The sequence below is a fragment of the Hesperophylax consimilis genome, chromosome 19 (assembly GCF_061612785.1).
Source record: "Hesperophylax consimilis isolate HC1 chromosome 19, BYU_Hcon_1.0, whole genome shotgun sequence".
NCBI lineage: Eukaryota > Metazoa > Arthropoda > Insecta > Trichoptera > Limnephilidae > Hesperophylax > Hesperophylax consimilis.
The window spans coordinates 13511924-13538769 of record NC_142854.1 but is presented as its reverse complement, the minus strand read 5'-3'; the positions used below and the strand labels follow the sequence as shown (position 1 = coordinate 13538769).

Here is a 26846-nt window from a genome sequence, read left to right as displayed (position 1 = left end):
TTTAATTCTCTCCAGGTAGGAAGCATAGATCCTCCCTTATTTTTGAGAAGACAATTCTTCCCGGATAGATATATCTTTGTCGCGTCACTCTTTGGAAGAGAGTCTCGAGCGTTTGTTCAGTAATTTGAACAACAGAACGAGAGTAATATATAGAGATCGATTTGCTATCCTACTAAAAAGTTTTCTTTCATTCAGATCTCTGTCTTCTTCCCTCCAAAATCTACAAGATGATCCAATCTTTCCTATTTATAGTACCCCATTTGATGCTATCAATTTTATCCCTAACGTAATAACTTCCGACTTCCGGATGAACATTTTAACTTCCCCTAATAACTTAAAAAATGTTGAGGAACATTTTTAAAACGTTATCTCTTCAAAGTTTCCTGGATATTCCCTCATAAACACAGATGGTTTCAAATCTGATCACAAAGAATGTGTCGCATCGGTACATATTCCTGAATTCAATGTAAATCTGTCTAAAGAAATGTCCATATCTACTGCAGAATACTTCGCCATTGAACAAGCTTTAATTCAAATCCAGCTCCTCAATATTCGTCGAGCCTTACTGTGTACTGACTCTCTAAGTGCAGTATTAAAAATTTCCTCTAATGTCGTTTGTTGTCCAGGAGACTATGTTATTTGTAATATTAAAAACATCCTCAATTCTTTAAACAAAAATAAGTTTGAGACAGTGTTGGTTTGGGTGCCTGGCCATCTAGGAATTGAGGGTAACGAGAAAGCTGATTCTCTCGCTAAACTTGGAACGGTCTCTGGTTCTATTCCTTTAGATTTTAGAATGCCTGTCTCTGACGTCTTTTCTATTCTTAAATCCAACGTGTTTCATTTCTGGGAAGAAAATTGGACAGATACGAAAACTCGAACTGATATTTCTATGCTGGAATACAAAATCATATTCCATGAAACCTTGGTTCCAAGGCAAAAAAAATTCAAAATATTTATTTCCTGTATCTCGAGAATGAGAATTGGCCACTGCTCTATTGCAGCTCATTTGTTTTAAATTCGGGTACTCGAGAGTTCATTCTGCCAGTGCGTTGTGGAGGAAGAGACTCTTGACCACGTCTTCTTCAATTGTAAATACCATTCTTCTTTCAAAGGCATGTATTGCTTGCTTATAAAACTCACCCACCAGTCTCCCCTTAGTATTCCATATTTGCTGTCCCTCAAAAACTCTTGCGTATATTCAATTCTATATAAGTTCATAGTCTTGGATGACTTTAATATATGATAAGTCCTGATAATCCACAAAAGTTTAACCATATATCTTAATTCTAACGTCAAAAAGAACTCTTTTTAGGGTGAATTGCCTTATACATACAAAAAGAACAAAATGTAATATTTTTTTCGTTTATTAAATAAGCCACAAAAAAATACAGATATTTTTAATTCATCAAAATACAATACAAATAAAATAAATGAAAATAGTAGTAATACTAAAAAAAAAAAAAAAAGATTTTACTCTTTTACAACAAGATTTTAAAATACATTAAAAACAAGTTTAAAAACAGTAAAACCAAAAAAAACACTTATTTGTGAACTTTACTAGGTAATTGCGAGGTTATCCCACCATTCTATATACCTATTATTCTAGTTACCCAGTGAGGCCAACATTACTGAATTAGAATATAAATATTGTAAAATAATGTATCAACAATAAAAATAAAAAATCCTTTCTATAATATCCCTTTCCCATCTATATATAACCTCAAAATCTAATATTGGAGGCACAATTAATCCCTCTGCATTTGGGTAACATTTTACATAAAAAAAAGAATCAAGGAATAGAAATATTCATCTATAGGTATTCTATAAAAGTGATAATGAATTTTTTTCTTCTTTAGCCCTAAGTATATTTTTTATGTGATAGCCAGAAACTACGACAATCCAAATTTAGTGAAAAGTGTGTGTAGCTAAAATAATGGGAGGAAGAGAAGGTATAGAGGAAGGGTGCAGACCATTTTTGGGATAAACCAAGACATTATTCTAAGAAATTTTCACTTAATGTACCTACACATTTTGTAAAACTACATAGATATTTTGTGTATATAAATGTTTGGATTATTTCCTGATATAAGTAAGAATATAATGAATAACCTAAAAATGCCATAAGTTCCTACATATTTTCAAGCTAGGATTAAGGTTAAACGCAACGCTTGTTATATTCTACGTGTTCATAAATAGCGTTAATTAATTTATTTTGTTAAAATATGCTTTTTGCATAGTATTGCTTTACAATATTACGACAAATTATTTGTTTGTGCCCGTACATACGCAATATGAATAAACAGTTTTGTCCGTAAAAAAACTCAATTCTTTCCAAAAAGGCATACAAATACAATATTGGATTGAATCATCGGTAAAATATTGTATTTGCATGCCTTTTTGGAAAGAATTGAGTTTAAAAATGAACAAAACTATAAATTCATATTGTGTGTGTACGAGCGCAAACAAATAATTCGTCTTAATATTGAAAAGCAATACCTTACAAAAAGCGTATTTTAATAAAATAAATCAATTAACGCCATCTATGAAGACGCAGAATATTGCAAGCGTTGCGTTTAACCTTAATCCTAAATTGGAAATATGTAGGAACTATAGCATTTTTAGGTTGTTCATGGCGGCCAAAGTGCAAATGTAGTGCGCCGCCAATTCTTGAACTATGTTATGTTTATTTTTTAATTTAATATTAATTAATGTAGTAAAATATGATAAAATAATTAAATATCAAGCATTAAAACAGGCGTATCCAATCCCTTAAATGTATTGCAGCTAGACGGCAATCATAAATGTTTACTTTGGTGATGAAAATAATTTAGATAATTACTCTTCAATAATTGTGATGCAAGAAAAGTCAAAAGGTTGGACGCCCAAACGTAAAAATAAGTAAAACAAATTAATTATAATATATTATTAATATAAAAAGTTTTGAATACTGAATGAGAACAGTAAAATGAATAATCTTTAGTGCATATTTATTTTGTTTTTTTTACACCTCAATAGGATAATTACTTATATTTATATAAATAAATTTTGTAGAACTTATTCAGTACATATTTTTTAATAATTTTCTTTCTGATTTTTTTTTTGTCACAAACTTGACAATATATTTAAAAAAAAAAAAGTAAAAAATGGAGGTATACAAAATATCTTTGAAAAAATAGTATTTGTGTTCAAATAATAAATAACAGTGTGGTATAATATATAGTTATTTGATAGAAAGCTAACGATGTCAGTTTACGTAAGATTTCAGAAGTTTTTATTTATCTCTTCAGTGAATAGCAGTGTTTAGTTTTGAATTCTGCGTCTTTGTGATGTTTTTTTAAATGACCCTCAATGTAATAACAGCGACCGAGGTGACCAAATTTCCAGGCAAACAGATTGTAAGTTTTGACATGTCATGACCAAGGACATGATTGTAATAATTAAGCGCTGAGATATTATTCAATATTCGTCCTGCACAAAGGACAATTGGTTTTATTTTCTAGCCAACGGTCTAAGCAGGCGTTGTGGAACTCGTGTTTACAAGAGATCGGCTTACACTTTGTATCTTTCTTAATTTGGTCAAAACAGATGGTACAGGTGACAGAGGTGGCGTTACTGATTCTGAGGCATGTGGCGCAATCGCTCTCGGTGATCTCGTCAGTTGAACATTTGGCGTGGTACTCGTGTCCACACTTTGGTTTGCGCTTAATCTGCGATGGTAGGACAGGCTTGGAGCAAACAGAGCAACCGTCGCGGCTGTAGATAGTCTCCTTGCATACGGGACAATCGTTGGTGGTGCACATCCACAGCTTGTGGCAGTTTTGGTGGCTCTTGTGGGCGCAAGGAAGATTAACGTACATGTCTCCATTCCAGTTGAATGACTTTAGACAGAAGACACATTTGTCGGTTACGTCTACCCATTTGATGGCGTGGTCACAGACGGGACATTTCTTCTTCTCCGGTAGATATCTATTCATGCACTGAGTGTGCAGAAGATGTCCGCAGATCGTCACTGTTGTAGGCTGATGACTGCTATCAAATCTTTCATCGCAGAACTTGCAAATGTCTTCGTCCTTGTTCCTGGGTTTCTCTGAATTCGTAGTTGGTACATCTAATTCATCTGTCATTTCAAATAATGGTCTGTGTTCAATCGTGAGTGGATTTTCAAAGAAGTCTGAATCGAACGAATTGAACGATGTAGATATATTGTCAAAACTATCTGGTTCACGAATGACTGGTTTTAATGCCATTCTTCCAGATCTCCCAATCATGGGAGGTTCATTTAAGATTTCTGAATCAGATGAACTGAGCAACATAGCTATTTTCGCATATTTTTCAATTTCAGAAATAGCTGGGTTTAATTTCATTTTTTCAGATTTCCCCCTTGAATCCACATCAGAACGATTTTTTGGTTTGGTATGAGCACAATTCTTATCAGTTAAACTGTTGGACGAACTGGATGAAATGTGTCCACTTCGCATAAATTCTGGATGAGTTAAATGACGCACCTCAATTGTGGAGAATCGACATTCCTTATGCGTCCACAGGTGATATACATCGTTCCATAACAGCTCACTTTTATCGACTGTCTTACCACATGGAATATGACGTGCGTTCCAACCTTCTGATGCAGATATTTGCTGGTGACATGTTGGACATTTGTCTGTGTTCTGCAGAATGTTCAGAATGCACAAGATATGGAAAAAATGGCCACATTTCGTCTCGGCGAGCAGCGAGTCGTCCAAGTCTTTCTTGCAATCAGCGCAGGTGCTGGCGGGGATGGTTTGCGGAGTTGCTTCTTTTGCCGTTACCTGAAATCGAGGTTTTAATAGAGTTAAAAAGATTGCTAAAAAAAACTACACCAGCATCATGGTGGGGTTGGGGTGTTTCAATCACTGTCACATTTGACATTGTCATAAATTGAAGAGATTGATTTATTCTGAATTTACTTCAATATATATTCTGTGTTTTCTGTTGGTGTGGAGCCCATACACCAAAAGCGCACTCTAATTTGAACTGTGGTAAATTTAAGTACGAACTTTCTAAGTATTATTCTTGGCAATAATGATTAAAACGTAGTTATGGTTTAAATATTGTTACCAGAGATGTGCTTTATTTCAAATAAATCCATTTCAAATGGAAATGCAAAATGGGTATTTTCCATTTTGCATTTTAAATGCTATTCTAAAAACCATTTTGCATTTTGGATTTTAAATACCTTTCTCAATGCATTTTCCATTTTAAATGCTTTTTAGCAACATTCTTCCTACTATCTCCACTCATCTTTTTTTCATAAGCCCCAAATATCAGTCGGTCCCCAACCTCGCTATGAGAGATAATTTACATTTGTCAAGTTGCTCCCTGCCTGGCAATTGAGTGATACCATTACAAAAAATACTGAATAAAATATAATAAAATACTGGGCCATTGAAGCTGTAATATTAAATGTTAGATAGCAGTTTTGATGTTTTTAAGTTGGCAACATTAGTCCCTCGCAATTTTTTTGTTGTTTCATAATCTGTGGTCGTGGTGTTTTTGGATTTACCATCATGTAATATGTTTGTTCTACATTGATGTCCATTATTAAATGAAAAAATTCTATAATTATTTTAATTGTTTGACCTCAGAAACCATTTTGCATTTTCAATGCATTTTGAAAATAGGTATTTTGCATTTCAAATGCTTTTCTAAAAACCATTTTGCATTTTCAAATGGAAAAGTTTTGACCCATTTCCATTTTGCATTTCAAATGGTTTTGGGTACCCATTTTGCACATCTCTGATTGTTACATCAAATACATTTCTTTCTTTTTGAAATATTTTGTGTTTGTATGTAGTGTTACTTTATGTTTGTGATTACTCTATGTTTGCTTCACTCAAATGTAAATTGTTAACCTCGATACAGGCTTAGTCCTAGTGAAGTTAATTTTTATGAGAAAAAATGTGATTTATGTATAGTGAGATGCAATAAATAAATAAATTAAATATGTATGCGATATTTTTATTGCAATAAGGAACTTCAGTGAAAAACTCTCCACATGAATTACTCTTAAAAATAACCTTTATCACCCATTTTCTGTATAAAGTATGTTACTTATCTACTTTAACTACTTACACTTATATCACATCTACCACACTGTAATGTACTTGCACGTAATACCTATCATATTATTAATTACTTATAAATAACTACAATAATGTACTGTGCACTCCTCTTCCAAACACAAGCTAATGCTTCTATGGAAGACTAGTATTCAAATCTCTTAATATGTATAAACCCAATGTAAATATGATTTTATATGTAATTACTTCATTTCTTTCATAAAATATATATATTCATATAGATCAATAAACGCTGATTCTAAATACATAAGTTTTATTACATATTATTTCAATTTATAAATTGTCATTTAAAAGATAATAAAACACCATCACATTAAAACACACCATTTGGTTGGTACAATTGAATCTGCTGATTCTGATCACAACCAGTTTACGTGAGTAATATATCTACGGTCTTTCATAGTAATGCAGGGTTTTAAACACCGGTAAATTGTTTATCAGATGCAGTCAAGGACGTATTTTTGCACTTTGGTTCAATACAATAACATTAGTGACGAGATGCTAACGTTTTACCTAGTTTTATTGAATGTTAAAAGCGGGTAAACTAACTCCCATACAAAATACAGCACTGGTTGAAAAAAATGTAGGTTTTTTGGTGCGATTTTAGGAGACTTGAAAAATTAAACTTTGATAATCATTTTAACTATTAAAATTAATTATAAATAAAAAAATACAAATAAAAACGGGACTGGAATTCCTTATCATAGCTTTTAAAATGAAATATTTTTTTAAAACTGTATTATAACCAGAGATGTGCAAAATGGGTACCCAAAACCATTTGAAATGCAAAATGGAAATGGGTCAAAACTTTTCCATTTGAAAATGCAAAATGGTTTTTAGAAAAGCATTTCAAATGCAAAATAGCCATTTTCAAAACGCATTGAAAATGCAAAATGGTTTCTCAGGTCAAACAATTAGAATAATTATAGAATTTTACAATTTTGTTATTTAATAATGGACATCAATGTAGAACAAACATATTACATGATGGTAAATCCAAAAACACCGCGACTACAGATTATGACACCACAAAAAATTTGTGCGGGACTAATGCAGCCAACGTAAAAACATAGAAACTGTTATCTAACATTTAATATTACAGCGTCATGGCCCCATGTTCAGTATTTTTTGTAATGGTATCAATCAATTGCCAGGGCTCCTACCAGGGAGCAACTTGACAAATGTAAATTATCTCTCATAGCGAGGTTGAGGACCGACTGATATTTGGGACTAATGAAAAAAAGATGAGTGGATATAGTAGGAAGAATGTTGCAAAAAAGCATTTAAAATGCAAAATAGTTTTTAGAAAAGCATTTAAAATGCAAAATGGAAAATACCCATTTTGAATTTTGCATTTCCATTTGAAATGGATTTATTTGAAATAAAGCACATCTCTGCTGGTCATTATATATAATAACAAAATTGTTAAGACAAATTAATCACTTTATCCGGATATTATTCATAATATCAGGTCAAAGTTAGCCAAAGTAATAAATACGGTCCAACTGACTTGTTACCCCCCTATCCTAACCAAACCCATAATAACCCAACCTAACCTATAATAACCCAACCTAGTTTAAATTTACTTTATAAATTAATAAAGCTATATATAATATGAAACATAATATTATAATCTTTACCTTACCTACTTGTTTTATTACTTTATCCAAGTCTTAGAAGACATTATATAAAATTGCTAGTTAATGTGATTAATTCTGAGTCAATTATCACTTTGTCTAAATTGGGTAGACGTTATAAATAATGGCTAGATAGTATATATGTATAATATCCGGATTTATTACTTTGGATGTAACATATGTAAATAGTTGTTTCTTGTAGTAATTGTTGGAATAAATAATAATTTCTATAATAAGTGACTAATAGTGCAGCGGTTAGTAAAAAAAATACCATAGGTTTTTAGTTTGGGTTTATTAAAAAAAAAAAAAAAACTAGCCTAAAAAAACCAATTTAATATTATGTTGAAACATGACTTGAGGAAGAGAAGGCAAATTATCCCCTTTTTAACGAAATGGCTGTTAAAATGAAGTATTTTCAATTTAAGGAAAATTTGTTATCTAACTGATACAAACTTTGTTATCTAACTGATACAAAGTGTTTTTGATAAACTTGTCGAATTCCGCTGCATACCTTTGCTCTTTAAAAGAACAACACTCGATTTGATGTTCTGATAAATGTGTACAAGTATTTAAGTCGCACTAGATAGGTTTTTAGGGTTTAGTTTGCGTTATTTTAATAATTTATGCATATTTCCTAATCTTACAATTTAACTTTGATTGAGAAAAAATGGAACTTTCGTGCATCTTTTACCATCTCGTAACACATTAATAGTTATTTCTTGTAATAATTAAGTTGAAACCAAGCGCTATTTATTGCTTGAGATTACGCTCCGCTATACGCATTAGAGCAGAACATAATTTGTTTACATGGGATGTCACCTTGACATCTGTCATCTGACCCCCTCTCCTACGGCAGATGAGGGGGTCGCATAATTTTCAAATATAACCTGGCAGCAGATCGCGGCGCATCATCGTCGCCGCGCCCACATTTATAACACGTCATCTGTTAGGTGTGACACTTCTGTGTGGGATTGTATGGCGTGCAATATGGAGTTATAGAAAACGCTTTGCACTTATAGCGTCATCTGTCACCCCTTGAAGCGTATAGAGGAATTTGACAAGTTTATCGCGTTTGTTTCTATTAAAACTGCGTATTAACCGTGTTCCTATATTTCAACACATTACCAAAAATTGCATCATTTTCCATCTGCGATAACGTCATTGCGTGTGTGTATGTTCGTAAAGCATGGTAGTCGTGAGTAAAATTTTACATCCTAGCAAAATACTAGTAATGCCCAACGTCTTTTAGAATATTTTGTATTCTCCGTATCATTGTTCATGCCGTTGCCACAGTTGTGGTCAACAACAAAAGATGGCCATTATATGCGCCCACAGGATTTCTTCCAACTGTCGTGAATACATCGCGAGTAGTGCATCACGTTCTGTGCAGATGTCAAAACGTACTTCAAATTACTATATAGGAGCTACTCACACGTATCATTTTGAACTGACTCCTCGATATACATGTTTAATAGTTGTCAACGGAACTGCGACATTAACTGTCATTTTTGTCAATAAATACATTTTTTATCTATGGTCTATATTTACTTGTAGTGATGGGCAGGATTGAAACCTTTACATGATCGAAATATTTTAACCGAAATATCAAAAGATTCGAACGATTAACTGATTTAATCGCTCGGAGTTCAGAGACAGCATCTACATGTGAATATTATAATAAATTATATAAATAGGATTCAAATGTTAACATCCTGTTCTGAGGAAATATGATTTAGAATTTTTCTACTGTTCGATAAGAAGAAAACTACCAGTCTTCAACACTTCAAGGAACAAAAAAAATATTTCATCCCCACGGACGTAAATACCTAGACACTAAACTAAACCCGAATATATAGCCTTTCACAATAAATACATACGTAACCTTTTGAGCTACGACACATGTTAACCTTTTCAACTTATTCAGTTGAAATGCCATCTTTTACATAGGTGAAATTCATATACTGAAATCGTAAATTGCAACCTAAAATATTATTTCACCCTTCACATAATTTTTTCCGTTGGTAAGTAATTTTGCAACTAAATCAATACTTAAAACTATTAACATTGAAAATGTAAGTAAATATATCTCGATTGTTAAGCCGCTCGAGATATATTTATGTATGTAGATATATTATACGCCAATATAAGCTTTTGCAAACATGTACATGATAATTCAGTGAAACAGTAGGTAATCAAAAATATAATTTTCTTTCAGACTTATATATAACCCATGCAGAAGAAAAGTATTATGGTAACCTCAATTGTAATTATTACTGAGATATGTTATTATAGCCTTATTGAAACTATTACGGTTAAACACATCTACAATTTCTGCGAAAGTGTTGCCAACTGCATTCAATCTAGGTACAAGCTAGTATCTAAATTACTCAGTCCTGATATTATTGCTGCACTTAAAAAGAATTTATGACAGTTTATAATTATTTCTAACTCGAAGAATTCTATTAGTTAGGTAGCTCTTTCCAACCTAATTATTTACCCTCTATTCCGATTTTTTTCAATTGAAATTTTATTTATAAGAATTTTATGTTTTACTTTATCGAATGTTTTTGCTTTCTTTCTTTCTTCGAGTCGACTTTGGTTTTATTTTCAATTGAACATGATATAAATTTTTCCTATAAAGAAATCTCTCCGGTATAAAGCCATGTTGATTATGTCAAATATTTCTAGAAAAGTAGAAGAAGAAAGTATAGTTAGATGTAGTATTCTCGACTCGACATAATTAAAATTATAAAAAAAGGAAAATCACGAAATTTTCTGGTGATGAATAAGTGAATGTGCTATCCAATCTTCTGGTGATGAAAAAGTGACTATCTAATTTTCTGGTAATGAATAAGTGACTGTGCTATCCAATCTTCTGGAGATGAATAAGTGACTGTGCTATCCAATCTTTTGGTGATGAATAAGTGACTGTGATATCTAATCTTCTGGCGATGAATAAGTGACTGTGCTATCTAAAGAAGCGAAATTAACGAAACACCCTTATAAGTTGAAGTAAACAGACGATGAAAAAATTCTCGTATGATAAACCAAAAGTATGTATGTAGGTAGGTACCTAAAAATTGTGTTACCCGGATCTACAATAATTCATTCCCCGGAGTAAGCGTTCAAATATGATTTGAAAGGGAGATGTGTAAATACAAATGTATTAAAAAAACGATAATAAATGGGTTCGTAAGTAGGAGATTTTGAACTTTAAAGCAGTTTTTATAAGCCTGATACATATTTTTTTTTGTAGGCTATAATCACAGATATTATGTTTGTTATTTGTTTTAAAAAAAAAAAAAAAAAAAAAAAAAAAAAAAAAAAAAAAAAAAAAAAAAAAAAAAAAAAAAAAAAAAAAAAAATAACAAAAATACTTTTGGCCGTGAAAATCTTAAATCATACAGATATTATGATTTAAAAATCAAAGGCCAAGATGTTCTCTGCTCAAAGTATCTAAAACGTGATCAAAATTATAAGACAAAAACACGTGGTTTTGCATTACTACGTAGTGTATCGCCTTAAGGCCCCGTAGTAAGCGTGCAAAGATGGTTTGGAAGGGAAATATGTAAATACAAATGTTAGAGGGCGCCAGTGTTAAAAAAACGAGAAAAAGCGAAAATGGTGAAAGTATTCAATAAAACACGACTTGTTTGAAATAGAGCAAAAATCTCTCGACGAAAACTTTAGTTGCATTTAATGATACACTGTGAATTTTTTTGTCTATGACATATTAAATAACAGAGCAAAACGTGTTTTTAATAATTTTCGGAGCTTACTTTGAGATTTTTTTCTATCGAGGGAATTTCGTATGATAAACGTTTTGGCATAACAAATGTATAGATATTATCTTCAAAAATAACATAATCTTTTTGGAACTTAAAAATTTAAACCTTAGCGAGAAAATTGTAGGAGCTGATCATGCAAGCGATATTAAATCTCACGGTGATGTTAATTTAAACGTACAAAAATACATCATTGGAACATTTGAAACCCGAGAAAATGAAGAATATACATATTATGTCAATATGCGCTATGATCCATGATGGCAACTCGAGACATACACGGTGTCCGGTGTAAAGTGCACAAACTTCGGGAAATGATTCAACACGACAGTACAAGTAAAAAAGAAAAACCACTCTTTTCGAAATCTCAACGTTTTAAACGTGTATTATCATGTAGAATCACCTCCCGAAGTTTGTGCATTATACCCCGGACACCTTGTATACAAAAAAGGAAGTAACCTGTACCCTTTTCTTACATAGGAAGGTAATTAAGTGAATGCAATGTGTTACCTCTTTGGCTCTTGTGTCCCTTGATTGATCGACCGTCATCTTCGATTCGACCTGCCTGTTGCTCTTTTGGCGTGAATCATCCTGCAATTAAGATGTGAAAACATTTATAATTCATTTACAAAATCTATCGTAACACCTGTTTTAAAATCCAGCAGCCCTGACGAATCTAATCTATCATAACATTTTTGAAAAGATTGTAAAAAAACAATTCATGCATTATATTGAAAATAATAAATTATTTAGTCCTAGCCAATTTTGATTTAGAGACAAACTAGGTGCTCATGATGCCATTGCAGAACTAACTTCAACTATTGCATTGGATAAAAAAATGCCTTTTCATTTTCATAGATTTACCTAAGGCATTTAATAGTATCTCACATGAAAAACTCATATATTTTGCTGACGACACTGTAATAATTATCGAAAAAAATATATGGAACGAGATTACCAATGCAGCCAATCAAGACACGAATGTTATCAAAAAATGGTTCGATAACAATCGATTATCATTCAACACAGAAATAACTTATTTTATTCCCCTTTCTCTGCAAGAAGATGCGCAAAAAAATTAATTAACATAACTATTCATTAAAAAAATTGAATAAATGACATTACATGTAATACGGACTGCGCTAAACTAAATAATAAATCTAATGTTAAATATTTCGGAATCTTAATAGATCGTAAAATTTTTCTAGGTCTCTTTGTGCATTTTCTAGTAAGATATCTAAATCTTTACCCCAGTAGAACATTGCGGTATCATATGCATATCAAAGAATTTTCACCGTTTAAATCTAACTATGAGATGTCATTTATATAAATTTGAAACAGTAGTGGTCCTAGTATGGATCCCTGAGGGACTCCATAGTTTATTGGAAGGTGGTTTGCTATTTTGATTATAGATGCTAACGAATTGCTGTCTGTTGCTAAGATGTGATTTGAATAGATTAAGAGCAAGAAGAGAAGTATGTCATGGCTTACTGTATCGAAGGCTTTTTGAAGGTCAATTAGTACAGATAAAATATAATATCCACCATCAATGCTGCTTCTAAGTTTACTGATTAAGTCATTTATTAAAACCGTGTTGTTTTTTTTAAATATAAGAATGATTTTTAGATAGAATTTTTTTTTAATCTTTCGTAAATTACATGTTCAGGGATTTTAGATAAGATTGGTAAGATAGAATTTTTTTTATTTTTTTTTATTTCCTTTATTTTTTCCCAATTTATATATTTCACATTACAAGTTTTATAATAATAGGAAAGGGAACCCACTAAGGCGCAGCCTGTGCGTGGGTAATATAAGTTAATTCATTAGATTTTTGTATTGCTTTTTGGTATTGCGCTAGTTTAGTTGTTACTTGAATTTTTTTTGGTAGTAGATTAAAAGTGCGAGGTCCAATAAAGCTACTGTGAGTTTGCATTAGTTTGGTATTGGTTTGTGGGGTATAAAATACATGATTGAATGGGTCTGTAGTTTGAGGTATTCGTTTTGGACCCACCTTTGTGAATTGGTATTATCTTAGCAATTTTAAAACTATCTGGAAAAGTTCCCTCTTCAAGACACTGATTAATTAACTTTGATAAAATATGAACCAATTCCGCGGAGGGAACTGTCTTACATTTGAGTGTATCCATAACCAGCTAGGTTGAAGATATAAAGATTCAATATAGTCATGCATTAATGTTATTTCATTGGCAAGATTCTATGTGATTTTGTTATGTATATTATAAAATAAGGAGGAGCTAATGTTACAAAAGAAATTGTTGAAGTGGTCGGATATCTCTATGTTGTTTGTGATTATTTCGTTATTAATGTTTAATTTATTACAAAAAGTATTCGATTGGTTCTGTATGATGTTGTTAATTAACTTCCAAGTTTTTTTCGCATTTTTTAAAAAGATCGCTGAAGTGTGTTTGTTTTAAGTTTTTTTTTTGTAGCAATATTATTTCTTACTTCTAGGAATTCTGTTTTTAATAATGTGTTGTTTGGTTGTTTTTTTTTTAAATTTATTTTCAGGTGTAATTTGTTTCCGTGTTAATTTTAGTGGTTCCTATTATAATTAATTTTATTTGTGAGGTAGTTTACAAGATTGCCATAGTTTAATACCTTTTTATGAATGATATCATTTTTTAGATTGTCAAAATTAATATGTGTATATTTTTGGGACGACTTTATAGATGCGTTTTTAATATATGTGTGAATTACATAAAGGAGTAGAATATTGTGGTAGGATGTTGAATTATCACAGTTCGTCTGTATCGGTGAATATATGTTCAATAATTGTGTTTGTATTTTCTGTGATGCGTGTGGCGTGTTTTTTTTGTTTATTTTGTTCATATTAGTATAATTATTTAATCTAATTGTATGTGTGTATTTACAAGTGTGTGTATTAGTTGGATCAAGCAGATTTATATTAAAGTCTCCAAATATAATTCATCTTTTATATGTTTCTAGCTGAGAGGAAAGTGTCTCCAAGAAGTCTTTAAAAACAGTATTTGGATTTGTATACACTAACCCTATTTTTAGATTGAATTTGTTTACACGATTCCATAGAATGTTATCATCAGAGTCGCGCGTGTTATCAATCACATTGTGTTCTAAAGAATCTTGTATAAATACAGAGAGTCCGCCACCAAGTCCAGCTCCTGCTCGTGCTTCGTGTTTATGTCCTTCTAAGTTGAAGTACTTCAGGTCCGCTTCTTTTAGCCAGGTCTCACACAAGAGGATGATATTGCAGTTCGAGTTCGAGTGGATTTCAGTAAGCATTTGATGTCATCTAGTTTACCTCTCAAGCTTCTCGCATTTAGGTACATAAAATAGAGTAGGGTTTTTCCTTTAGATGTACTTGGATGTGTGTGGCGCGATTATTTTTTAATATTCTGATGCGTTTTTTTAGTTTTTCTGAAGAAATATTTTTTGGTTGTAAAAACTCTGGATGGAAGGCTGTTTGTATTATTCTTATAAAATTGGTTTACTTTCTTGGTCAACTGGGTTCCAGTTTTTTTGGGTTTGTGTAGAAGTGGATGTCTGATTATGTTTTGGGTTTTGTTCCAATCGATATTGATTCTCAACATTATGGAGTGACATTTTGTAGATCTCATTTTGTATATGCGATATTGTTAAACTCATCACTTTGACAGCTGTGCGATTACTCATTGTTTCGTAAAATACTGGCCCAGTAAATTTACAATAATTTTTTAATTCCGAGATCTCAGAATTAAGTTTGTAAATGTTTAAGTAGTTGTTTTTATGAACTGGATGAATCATGACATTTGTGTGGTCTAGTTGTCGAAGAATATAGTACAGGTTGCTTAAAAAGTTTTTTGGGGACATCTCATTTTCGCCTGTTATTAAAATTACAAAGTAACTTTTGTTTAAATTCTTACTTTCCTTCATAATGTTTGCCATGTACCAGTCGAGGGTTGCTCCAGGGTATATGTAGCTGAAACAATCTACATTTTTAAAGTTTCTTTCCAAATCTCTTTTTATTTGATGACCCGTATCTTCTCCAAAGATAGGTTTTTTTTCTTTATAGTGAATTTGTGGAGTTTTAATGCCATGATGTGTGACATCCTGTGTCGGTTTAGGTGTTTTTATTTACTGACATCTGTTGTTTAATAGCGTAAATCATTAGTTTATTTACGTTAGATGCCATCTATTGACAAGTACACATAAATAAAAGATGTAGGTAGACTGTTTAAGTTTGTCAAAAATCACAGTGATTTGCCTTTTTTAAATCAGTTTTACTAATTAATAGAGTTCATGTACGTACATAGTATTTGCTTCAATATTACAGTAACACTGTGATTTTACTTTTGTCCAGGTTTTATCTTGATTAGGAACAAGTTTTGCACTTAATTACACTGTTTTACACGGAGCATATTAGGCTTGACATCTGTCATCAATGACAGTTTGACGATTGTTGTCCCCTTTGTTTATCGATAAATAGGAAAACCTACCGAAATTAAACTTCAGCCCCCGCATTCCGAATTTTTATCGATTTATGATATATTTCTATTTAATGCTTTAAGTTTTAAGTTCCTACAAAAATATATGTTAATTTTAAAGAAAATATCTATAAAAGCCAAAACGGTAATTATATGAAATTCCCTCGATAGAAAAAAAAATCGCAAAGATTCTCCGAAAATTATTATAAACACGTTTTGTTTTGTTATTTAATATGTTGTAGGTATGAAAAAAATCACAGTCTATCTTTAAATGCAACTAAAGCATTTGTCGAGAGATTTTTGCTCTATTTCAAACGAGTAGTGTTTAAATATTTTCACCATTTTCGCCAAACTATTATCGTTTTTTTAACCCCTCCAGCGTTTCAGGGTCATATATGACCGGGCGTCCATATTTTATAAAAGAATTTTTATCTTTTTTTCTATCAGGCGGAAATACTTTTTTTTCACGTTTCTAATTTGTATACTGGAATCCATAAATGAAATCTTAAAAGTAGCCAAAATGAATACTTACTATTTTTTGCCGCCAATTTATTATTCAATTTTTATTGGAACAACTTTTCTTTAAGTATTGGAGGTTATACCTATATATCATTGAAAATAAGAATTATTTATTTTGAATATTTACTGTTTCCAAGAGTTGTACGAACACAACACTGCCGATTTAATTGATTTAAATCACAAAATTCACTACACATCACTTTTGAATTGTTTTAAAATTAACATCTAATCAGAAAGTATTATTATTTGTACGAAATGCAATTTAAAAGATATGTTTTTTAACAGAAAACTTACTACAAAGCGTCCAAATATCATTGAAAATACTATAATAATATAAGAGAGAGTTGGGAACACTTTGTTACGTTAAATTTATACTTTTATTTGAGTGATGTATTTAGTAAGAAATAGTTTTTTGATCAAGCCGGAGAGTTCTTTAAAAAAATGTTTTATGTGTCTACTGTTTCTTCGATAATGTCAGATTCTATCGATTGTTTGTCGGTCAAACTGTCAAATTAGCGATCGGTTTTGATGACGTTATCGATCTATCGTTTTGGGGTGACTTAAAAGCTCGACCACGATACGAGAAGCGCAATATAGCAAATCAATATCAGTTTCAGTTCTACATGTATAGCGCACTCGATCATAATATTTACATGTAGATCCTGTTAATTTTACGTGAAGTGAAATGCATTCAAATTCGTACATATCATAGATCTATATAAAAATAAACGTTCGTTTGATCAAAATATTAAATCTCCGAAATTCTTAATCGATTCTTTTGAAATTTTGACACAACGTTGCATTGGAATACGCGTGTGTATCTACATTATATAAATGTCATCTGTGACAGGTAAAAACATGTTTGTTTTTTAAAACAGCGCCATCTGTTGGACAAACATGCTTTTTTTGACTGACTGACGAAAGAAATCTACTATGTGTGAATACCGTAAAAAGCAAATTTGCATGTCTCGAATTTATCGGTCCAATATCCATAAAAATAGCAAAAGAAATAAAAAAATGCGGTCTAAATATAGCTTTCAAAACCAATAATAACATAGGAACAAACCTTAAAAACTCTAAAAGTAGAAATCCTAAACTTAATAATAGTGGCATATATGAATTAAAATGTGACCACGCCGATTGCAACGCTACTTATATCGGACAGACGGGAAGGGCTTTTTCAACTAGATTCAAAGAACATATATAAGATGTTATAATAATAAGAGCACATTTTCAAAAATTCGCAGAACATCTCTTAGTAAATAATCACGTCCCGCTTGACAACAACAAACTTAAACCCTTGCACATCGAAAGAAAGGGCCTTAGATTAAATTTACTTGAACAATTAGAAATCAATAAAAGAACCAATGACCCTAATATAACATTAATTAATAAAGTAAGGAAAATTATTTATTCCCCGCTTCTAAGTATGTTAACAAAACCTAAACAATATAACACATTTAAATAAATTAATAACTGCTACATCATTATAAAACAATTAAGATAACATTAATGTGGGGAAAACAGACTTCAAAATACCCCCACAGAATATGAAATGTATTGTCACAATTATTTTTATCAGTAAATTGGTTCAACCGGTAAAAAATCATTTTAACTTGGGAGGGGGTAAAATAGAATCATATTAATAAGTCGTCAAAACGTGGCTTAACCACAGTTTGAAAATGGCTTTGAAAGCCGAAACAGCTGTAAGAATAACAAAAACCAAAAAATACTTGCAGAACTTAATAATTATATTATTAAATTTGATTTTAATTCAATTAAAAAAAAAAACCGTAAAAAGCGAATTATATGTTTTCTTCAATTTAAATGTCAGTTGCACTGAATTTAAAGATACAATTTTATACAATAAACCATTATTTAGCATCTATTATAGTGCCAAATATGTTAAAAAGTGATTTTTTTTATTTTTATTTATTTTTATTTTTATAGTGAATACCTCACAAGAGTCCCAACTGCTCCCGTCTGGAGCCAGTGAGACTATGGCATCCCCAATTGGGGGATGTTGTGAGGCTGAAGGTAAGTGGGGAAGGGAAAGAGGAAGGTGGGGAAGTACCTGGCTATTCAGATCTAGTCACTAAACACGGCTAAAGCCATTTGGAGCAACTTTTCAATTCTGAATGGTGGTCTTACACCAGGGCGATACTGGTAGTATCTTCCACTCTGGAACGTGCCGCAAATATACTATATATTATTTTAATTTTAATTAATTAATTGTGAAATAACACAAATTAATCAAATAAAATTTATTTGCGCACGCCGGGTTCGAACCCGCGACCTTCGGAATGGCAGTCCAATGCGTTACCACTGGACTATGCCGGCCGGCTTGCCAATAGCAATAATAAATATAAGTTTTAATGTTTTCCAAGTGTTTCATTGTGTTCAGATTTAGCTGATTTTTAATGCCTTCGCAGAGAGGGAAAAGTAGAAGAAGAATGTATCGTTCACGAAATTTTATTGACATTTAGTCGCGAGATTTTCTGGTGATGAGTAAGTGACTGTACTATCTAATTTTCTGATAATGAATAAGTCACTGTTCTATCTAATTTTCTTCTAATTAATAAGTCACTGTGCTATCCAATAAAAGCGAAATCAACGAAACACCCATAAAAGGTTATAATTAAACAAAAAATGAAAAAATTCCCGCCTGATAAACAAATTCAAGTATGTAGGTAGGTACCAATGAACTGTGTTCCTTGGATCGACAATAATTCATTCTCCATAGTAAGATTGAAAAAGATGGTTTGAAAGGGAGCGCGCTAATATTAAAAATCGATAAAAATTAAGCGAAAATTGTGAAAATATTTAATAAAACACGACTCGTTTGAAATAGAGCAAAAATCTCTTGATAAATGATTTAGTTGCATTTAAAGATACACTGTGAATTTTTTCATGCCTATAACATATTAAATAAATATTTTTTATTTTTTCGTAGAAAGCAATCACTTTGTGGTTTAACATTTTAATGAAATAAAACAATATTTTTTGTTTAAAACCACGATTTTTTTATTAATTTTAATACCGACCGGTTTCGCTTCACTCGAGCATCGTCAGTGTACAAAATTAAACTAATCAATAATACAACTAATCAATAAACTAATCAATAATATAATGACACATTTTGTATTTAGTTGTATTATTGATTAGTTTAATTTTGTACCCTGACGATGCTCGAGTGAAGCGAAACCGGTCGGTCTTAAAATTAATAAAAATTCGTGGTTTTACAAAAAATATTGTTTTATTTCATATTAAATAAATATTAAAACGTGTTTTTAATAATTTTCGGAGCTTACTTTGCAATTTTTTTCTATCGAGGGAATTTCATATAATTTACGTTCCGGCATTACAAATGTATAGATATTTATTATCTTCAAAAATATATTTTTTATTGGAACTTAAAAAATTAAAACGTTAACGAGAAATCGGATGATCCAATACCAAGAAATGCAAAATCAGGTGTTTTTGGTTTGAACATTTGATTGCTTAGAAATACTACAGATGCTTTAATTAAATACTGCAAGTAGAACACATCTTGACCTTGTCAGCAGACGATAATTTTTTTGATAAGACTTTTTATAAGCCTGGAAAAAAAATAAAGATTATCTAATAAACTTTCAGTTTGATAATGCCTTCAGAGGGCGAAACAGCTGTTACACGTAATAATAATTACATAGCAGAACTTGTTTATAAATAAACTGTTTTTATAAATTAAATAATAATATTATTGAATATATATAATATAATGGAGTTCTACAAATTAAAACTTAAAAATAATAAATAAATAACATTGTTTTCAGGTACTAAAGTTGAATTGTTTGTATAGAGAAAATAATAATCTTATAATGGGAAAAAAACAACGGAATTTAGAAAAAACTTGTACTATCATGTAGAATCATCTCCATTAAGTTTGTACAATATACCCCGGACACCTTATTTACAAAAAAGGAAGTTGATATTATTTTTGGTGCACTGTATTTTGTGCATATCAGTTAATATGTGGTGACCCCAAGAAATAAGAGATATATAATCCGACAAAATAATTTCGACCGTCTTCAACCCAAACCCCCCTTTTTGGTGACAATTATAAATGTGGAGGTAATTAAGTTAATGCAATGTGTTACCTCTTTGGCTCTTGTGTTCCTATTTCTTGGGGCCATCGTCGATTCGAACAGCATGTGATTAATTCGGCATGGATCATCCTGCAATTAAGATGTGAAAACATTTATAATTGATTGCAAAAAAACTACATCCGCGCCTTCTGGGGTCGAGATGATTCTCTACCCGTTAGTGCTTGTAAATTGCTAGAACTGCCCCGGAGAAACATTGTATCTTTTCCACATGTCCTGTATAATTATATTTGTTAACACTATTAAAAGGAAGCTACAAGCCAAAAATGTGTATATTCTTAGTGTACCTTATATCGTTGGTAATAGGCATTCAAATCGATTCGAAACGTTCGATTTCAAGCACAAAACTGTTTTATATTTATTTTTTAAATAATTTTACAATAAAGCAAAAAAGTTAATCAAGTGAAACTGTCACAGATAATCTTAGCTATAATAGTGTATTTTTTAAAAGTTGTTTCCTTTATACGTTCATCTATTGAAAAAATAAAATTTTTTGTAGTTAACATTTAAATTAAAATATAAAGTAATTTAATTTTGTATTTGTATTCTACTGAAGCAAAGCGATAGGAAAACATTCAATATATCCAAAGCACATTTTTTGGTATTTATAATGTACACCGATTCGTTATAAAGATTAATCAGAATAGTGATTTGGCATTAAGCTTCGCCTTAAGCGAGTACAGGCAAATCGTTTCAAAGAAGTCACATTTAAATTTATTTGTGTATTTACACTGATTGTATGGAAGGTAATTGGATCAATTTCGTTAAAAAAAACTTTAACTCGCGATTCAAATCGTCAATGTTCTTTTTTGTTTTATTCTTCAGAGAATAATTTTTAAATTAAATACTTTTTATTCATCCAACACACCACGACAGAAGCAAGGATCTCTTTAAAACGATTTACCAGTATTTTTTGCTGGAAGTATTGCTTTTAACTATATTTTAAAATGCAATAAATAAGTAGGTACCTAGCAAAGATTATAAACGGGGGTTATTACAATGATAACACAAAACCTAGCGAAACACACAACATAACACAAATCCTATCGCGGAGGACAATACACATGATTAATGAACTGATTAAAATAAATAAAAATGTTATTTAGAAAAAAAAAATAATACCCGATGCAATCGACGTCTAGATATTGCTTTGTCTATATAATGTTTATCTTGGTCTAAGTTCATCGCCCGAGATGTAGACAGCAACAAAAGGTCGTCGTCTTGTTGGCGCGATAATTCTTCAAACTCCCGCGAATTCATTACGAGTAGAGTGTCACGTGCTGTGCGTAGTTTTGCATCAATTATGGCCTCTAGTTTGTCAACATCAGTCTTCAAATACTGTTTGGACCGCTGTTTATCTTCCAAGGAAAAAACACCTTTTCGGATTTTGGAACGCACTACAGTAGTTTCAATATCACTACTGTTTTTAGATGTCGCGGTCGCGTTATTACCTCGACGGAATTCGCCTTTTTTACCTTCAGACATTTCAAGGGCTCTAGGTAATTCAACTCAATTATAACTGTTCGCTGGTAAAGTCAAGTCAAAACTGAATGGACAATAGAAGAGAAGCTTCCTTTATACAAAATAACAATTAAAAAAGATAATCAGTACGAAAGGTAAATAAAAAACTAAGTCATTGGTTTTTCATAGTTCCGGTTATGATAACAGTTATTGTTATTGTATTTCCGAAAATTCCGGAAGATCAAAGATTAGCTCGTATGAACTTACAAACGATTGTGCAATAAGAAATGTCATCTAATGATATTAGATAAGTTTTGTAATTGAAATGAAATTGCGTAAATCATCTTTGGTAATCAAATTCTTCTCGAATCTCGTTTGTGTGATTCATAATATCGTAAATTAAACACTCACCGTAAAACAATGCATAAATTTAAATCTAGAAGTCGATTACATCGGGTATTACTATTTTTTTCCAAATAACATTTTTATTTATTGCAGTTAATGAATTATTTGTCCTCCGCGATATTCTTTGGAGCGTGGTGGGGGTGGTCACACGCATTTTATTTATTGGTCTATGGTTGGTGAAGGTGAAGACGTATATGTAAATAATTACGTAAAATGAGGAAGAGATGCTTAAGGTTTTAACGACAAAATTGTAGATACACAGATATCGAGTTAGACCGTGCTTACTACTTCAAAATTTGAATAGGTTTATAGAATTAAGAATAGAATATAAATTTGGATGGGGCAATTTCTTCTGTGTCTCTGAAACCGATTTGGATGTGGCAATTTCTTCAGTGTCTCTGAAACCGATTTGGATGGGGAAATTTCTTCAGTGTCTCTGAAACCGATTTGGATGGGGAAATTTCTTCAGTGTCTCTGAAACCGATTTGGATGGGGCAATTTCTTCAGTGTGTCTAAAACCGATTTGGATGGGGCAATTTGTTCAGTTTCTATGAAACCGTTTTGAATAGGGAAATTTCTTCAGTGTCTCTGAAACCGATTTGGATGGGGCAATTTCAAAAAACTAGTATTAATTATACGACATGTGCAAAAAAACATTTCTCCAGAAATGCGAATTGGCATTAATAACGATTCGTACACGAATTAAATGTACCGTTTAAGAATTTCTAAAATACAGTAACAAGGTGAGTTCATAATAGAAACAATCATCCATTACGACATTATGTATTTACAAATTATTAAGCTCGCTCAGTGCGCTTAATCTCAAAAACTTGTGCAATTTATGCTCCGTGACTACCGCACCGCGCGGTGGTTGTCTCAAATTGAAATAATCCCCTCCTCTGCCTTCCCCGTTCATCCGCGCGGATAATGCTTTCCATTAGCCACGGAAAACACAAAAATTGCGTGTGCGTAAAAAAATGTGTAAGGGAACGCCCCCATTTTGAATGTTTGTTATAATATGATTTAAGTTTTTCACGGCCAAAAGTATTTTTGTTTTATGTTTTTGGGGTGTTATGCCGTGTTGCGCTAACTCCTTCTTTAGCCAACGTTTCGGACAGCATTGCAGTGTCCATCATCAGGGCAGATGTGTTATTAGTAATGTGTTATTAATAACACATCTGCCCTGATGATGGACACTGCAATGCTGTCCGAAACGTTGGCTAAAGAAGGAGTTAGCGCAACACGGCATAACACCCCAAAAACATATAACAAAAAGTTTGTTATAATGTTTGCGGAAACGATTGCAGGAGCCCGGCCTTTATACAATGATGTTACAATATGTAACGAATTATAATGAATTATTTCACGATTAATTTTAAATGAATTAATCGTGAAATAAAAAATGTAATTAAATAAAATTTAATTACTTCAGGATTTATTTTACATTTAAATGAATGTGTCAATGTTCCAGAAGGTAGTGAAGGAAATTATCAGCTGAAAATAGCAAGGTTAGGTAATCCAGAAATTCCAGGCAGTAAGTTGTAGGTATGTTGTTATAAGACTAGAACTCACGGCTCGACAGTTTTCAGGAAGACATAAAAACAAATTTTCAGCTTTATAAATGTAAATTAAAGATATTCGGGTACTTACATACTGCCTTTTAACCTCCATTGGAACAATTCCTGCATAATTATTCTTGTTGTAATTCAATGATTTGAAGTTGTGTTCCTGGTCCCGATGCGCTGAACCAACGGCCATCCTGTTAAGTCTGCAACACAAATTGTTAGTATACCCAAGCTCGTTACATATATATGAGGAATATAAATTGTGACCACAAAATCTCATACGGTAGTCACAGACTCACAGACGGGTAATATACACTCGGCGTCACACAAATCGCACATATTCAAAAGAAAGTTTTCCCGAGCCAATACATCTAAGGCAAACAATGTTGTTTTCAATAGGGTACAGGCAGTGTATGTAATTTAGTGATTTCAATAGATTTAATTTAATCAATTATTTCACTTTTGAAGTTGTATGAAAATTCAAATAGCAATAAACGAGAAATGATTGGCTGGCGAGATTGTGACGTCACAACGTCCTCACGTCAAGTTGCTTCTATGTGTTTTTTGTTCCCGCTGCTGGTTTGATTGCCATTAACGTTTAGTTACGCATTCTAAACCGATTTGTTTTTGTAAAACATATATGTAAATACCTACCATCATGACAGACAGTGGTTGATATGATAAATACCTACCATCATGACAGACAGTGGTTGATATGGTAAATACCTACCATTTTATGAGTACGGGACGTTAAAAAAAATTGCACATATACTCCTTTCCAAGTGCCACAACTTGTGTCACTTTATTGGCTATAAAATGAGCAGAAGTCAAATGTAGGTCATTCACTATCCAAATGTAGAAGAAGACACATGTGATTAATTAGCGCTAGAACACAACTAATTAAAATGGACACCACTGCTGAAGAAGCGGCTCAAGTGGTGGCACTACTGCGATCAGGGATGCGACAATGTGACGTTGCTCGGCAGCTAAACTTAAGCCGTTCAACGAGTTTTCCAACCGGTTTTTCAGCCGGAGGCGTGGATCAGGGCGACGACGCACGACGCTGCATATCCGATAGAGATGATCGCTTTATTGTCTCCTAAGATTTTGCAATATGTGCGATTTTCGTGACGCCGAGTACTACCTGTAACAAGCTTAGGAGGGTGCCATAAAAGAGATAATATCTATGAATTCAGGGTGGCATTTTGCGAATTTTTTGAGACCAAGAGGCGGATTCCCGTTCTTTTTCCTTGGCTAAGGAATTATTATTATATTTTTGTTATTTTGTAAAAATAGGGTGATAGGTATATTCCGTGTTGAGATTGCTACGTGGATATCTCGCTATGGAAAAGCTAAAATAATGAGTGTGATAGGTATATTCCGTAGCTAAAGACAAATAACGGGAATCCGCCCCGTGAGGGAGCTTGGCTTGTTCCTGCTACCCAGGGTTGCCAAAAAATCTAAAATTAATATTCTTCGTGGTACTTTACTTATAAATACGTTAATAGGAATTGTCCCTATTTATAAAGCTGGAGATAAAATTGTAATAACTAACTATAGACCAATCACATTGTTAAACTCACTATCAAAGATGGAAGAGATGGTTGAAAATCAAAATTACTAAATACCCTGAAAAAAACAAATTAATCTTGGATAAACAATATGGATTTGGATAAAAAAGAAGAATTGGCATATTTTATAGATTATATACATGGTAACCTAGATTGAGAGAATAAACGCATGGCGATATATCTAGATTTAGCTAAAGCCTTTGATTCAATCTGCCACAAAACCCTTTTTAAAAAATTAGAAAACATTGGTATCAAAGCCTTGCCTTTATGAAAATAATTAAAAGTCATACGTGTAATAGAACACAAGTTAAAATTAATCACCATAATAGCAAGCCACTGCCAATTACATATGGAGTTCCACAAGGAAGCATAAGATGGCCCGTTCTATTCACTTTTTACATAATTAACCCAGCAATATATAGACGGAGGAATATTTATGCAGACTACAAAGTTTTACTCTTTATATCAAAAGACTGGAATAATGTCTATAAAAAAGCGGAATTAGGAAGCACGCGAGTGAAAACATGGTTAGACACAAACATAAAGTATAAATAGCAAGGGACAGCCAAAAAACCACACACACACCATAAAAATACACGAATGTATAAACACCAAGTTCTGCGATTGCCCTACTCAAGAAAAAACAGACCAAATAAAATACCTAGGAATCATAATTAACCATAACCTCACATGTAATCGTCATATCAAACTTCTCGAAATTATACATCTTTTCCTAAACAATGCACCCGTGCACACGTTTCAAGTTACGTGTAGCGTGCTTTGAGGCATTCAGGGATTAAATAAATTATTCACTCTGCCCAGAGCCCAGATTTAACCCCGTCGGATATTTATTTTCAACTTTAAAAAAATATGCCTGAGGGAAAATTCACCGATGAAGATGACATTTAAGGCCCATTTCTGTAGCAAACTTTGACCGGTTTGATGATGTTCTACCAGTGATGTGTGAAATGGATTGACATTCGAAAAAATTACCTTCCATCTGGTTTGTTATATCAACTCATCTCAACTCCATATTGAATCCTTTCGTTGTGTGAGACAGCAATCCGTGTTGCAGGAACTGGTAGATGAAGCATGTGATTGAAGCTGGTTATTGGAAACTGGTTGAAGAAACTTCTGGTTGATGTTATCTGGTTTGTTATATCAACTCATCTCAAC

The 26846-nt window shown here is 32.1% G+C and overlaps 1 protein-coding gene across 3 annotated transcripts; it reads right to left on the bottom strand.

The window, feature by feature from the left end:
- Positions 1-1351: 1351 nt before the first annotated feature.
- Positions 1352-26846, bottom strand: LOC149414845 (uncharacterized). Of its 3 annotated transcripts, XM_089643052.1 has the most exons (5): positions 26664-26846; positions 24185-24302; positions 20663-20740; positions 12055-12135; positions 1352-4811 (listed from the first exon to the last, which is right to left on the bottom strand). In XM_089643052.1, the coding sequence occupies exons 2-5, from the start codon at positions 24290-24292 to the stop codon at positions 3456-3458; spliced, it is 1623 nt and encodes a 540-aa protein (XP_089499178.1). In that variant the 5' UTR covers positions 24293-24302; positions 26664-26846; the 3' UTR covers positions 1352-3455. The 3 variants fall into 3 exon arrangements, with proteins under 3 accessions (XP_089499178.1, XP_089499177.1, XP_089499179.1); XM_089643051.1 differs by lacking the exon at positions 26664-26846 and having other exon boundaries at positions 24185-24307; XM_089643053.1 differs by lacking the exons at positions 12055-12135; positions 20663-20740; positions 24185-24302; positions 26664-26846 and adding an exon at positions 9192-9301.

Coding starts and splice junctions, on each gene's coding strand:
- LOC149414845 (XM_089643052.1), bottom strand. CDS start 24,292: ATGGCCGTTGGTTCAGCGCATCGGGACCAGGAACACAACTTCAAATCA. Junction 20,741..24,184: donor TGGAGGTTAAAAGGCAGTAT/GTAAGTACCCGA, acceptor TCTTAATTGCAG/GATGATCCATGCCGAATTAA. Junction 4,812..12,054: donor GGGACACAAGAGCCAAAGAG/GTAACACATTGC, acceptor CCTCGATTTCAG/GTAACGGCAAAAGAAGCAAC.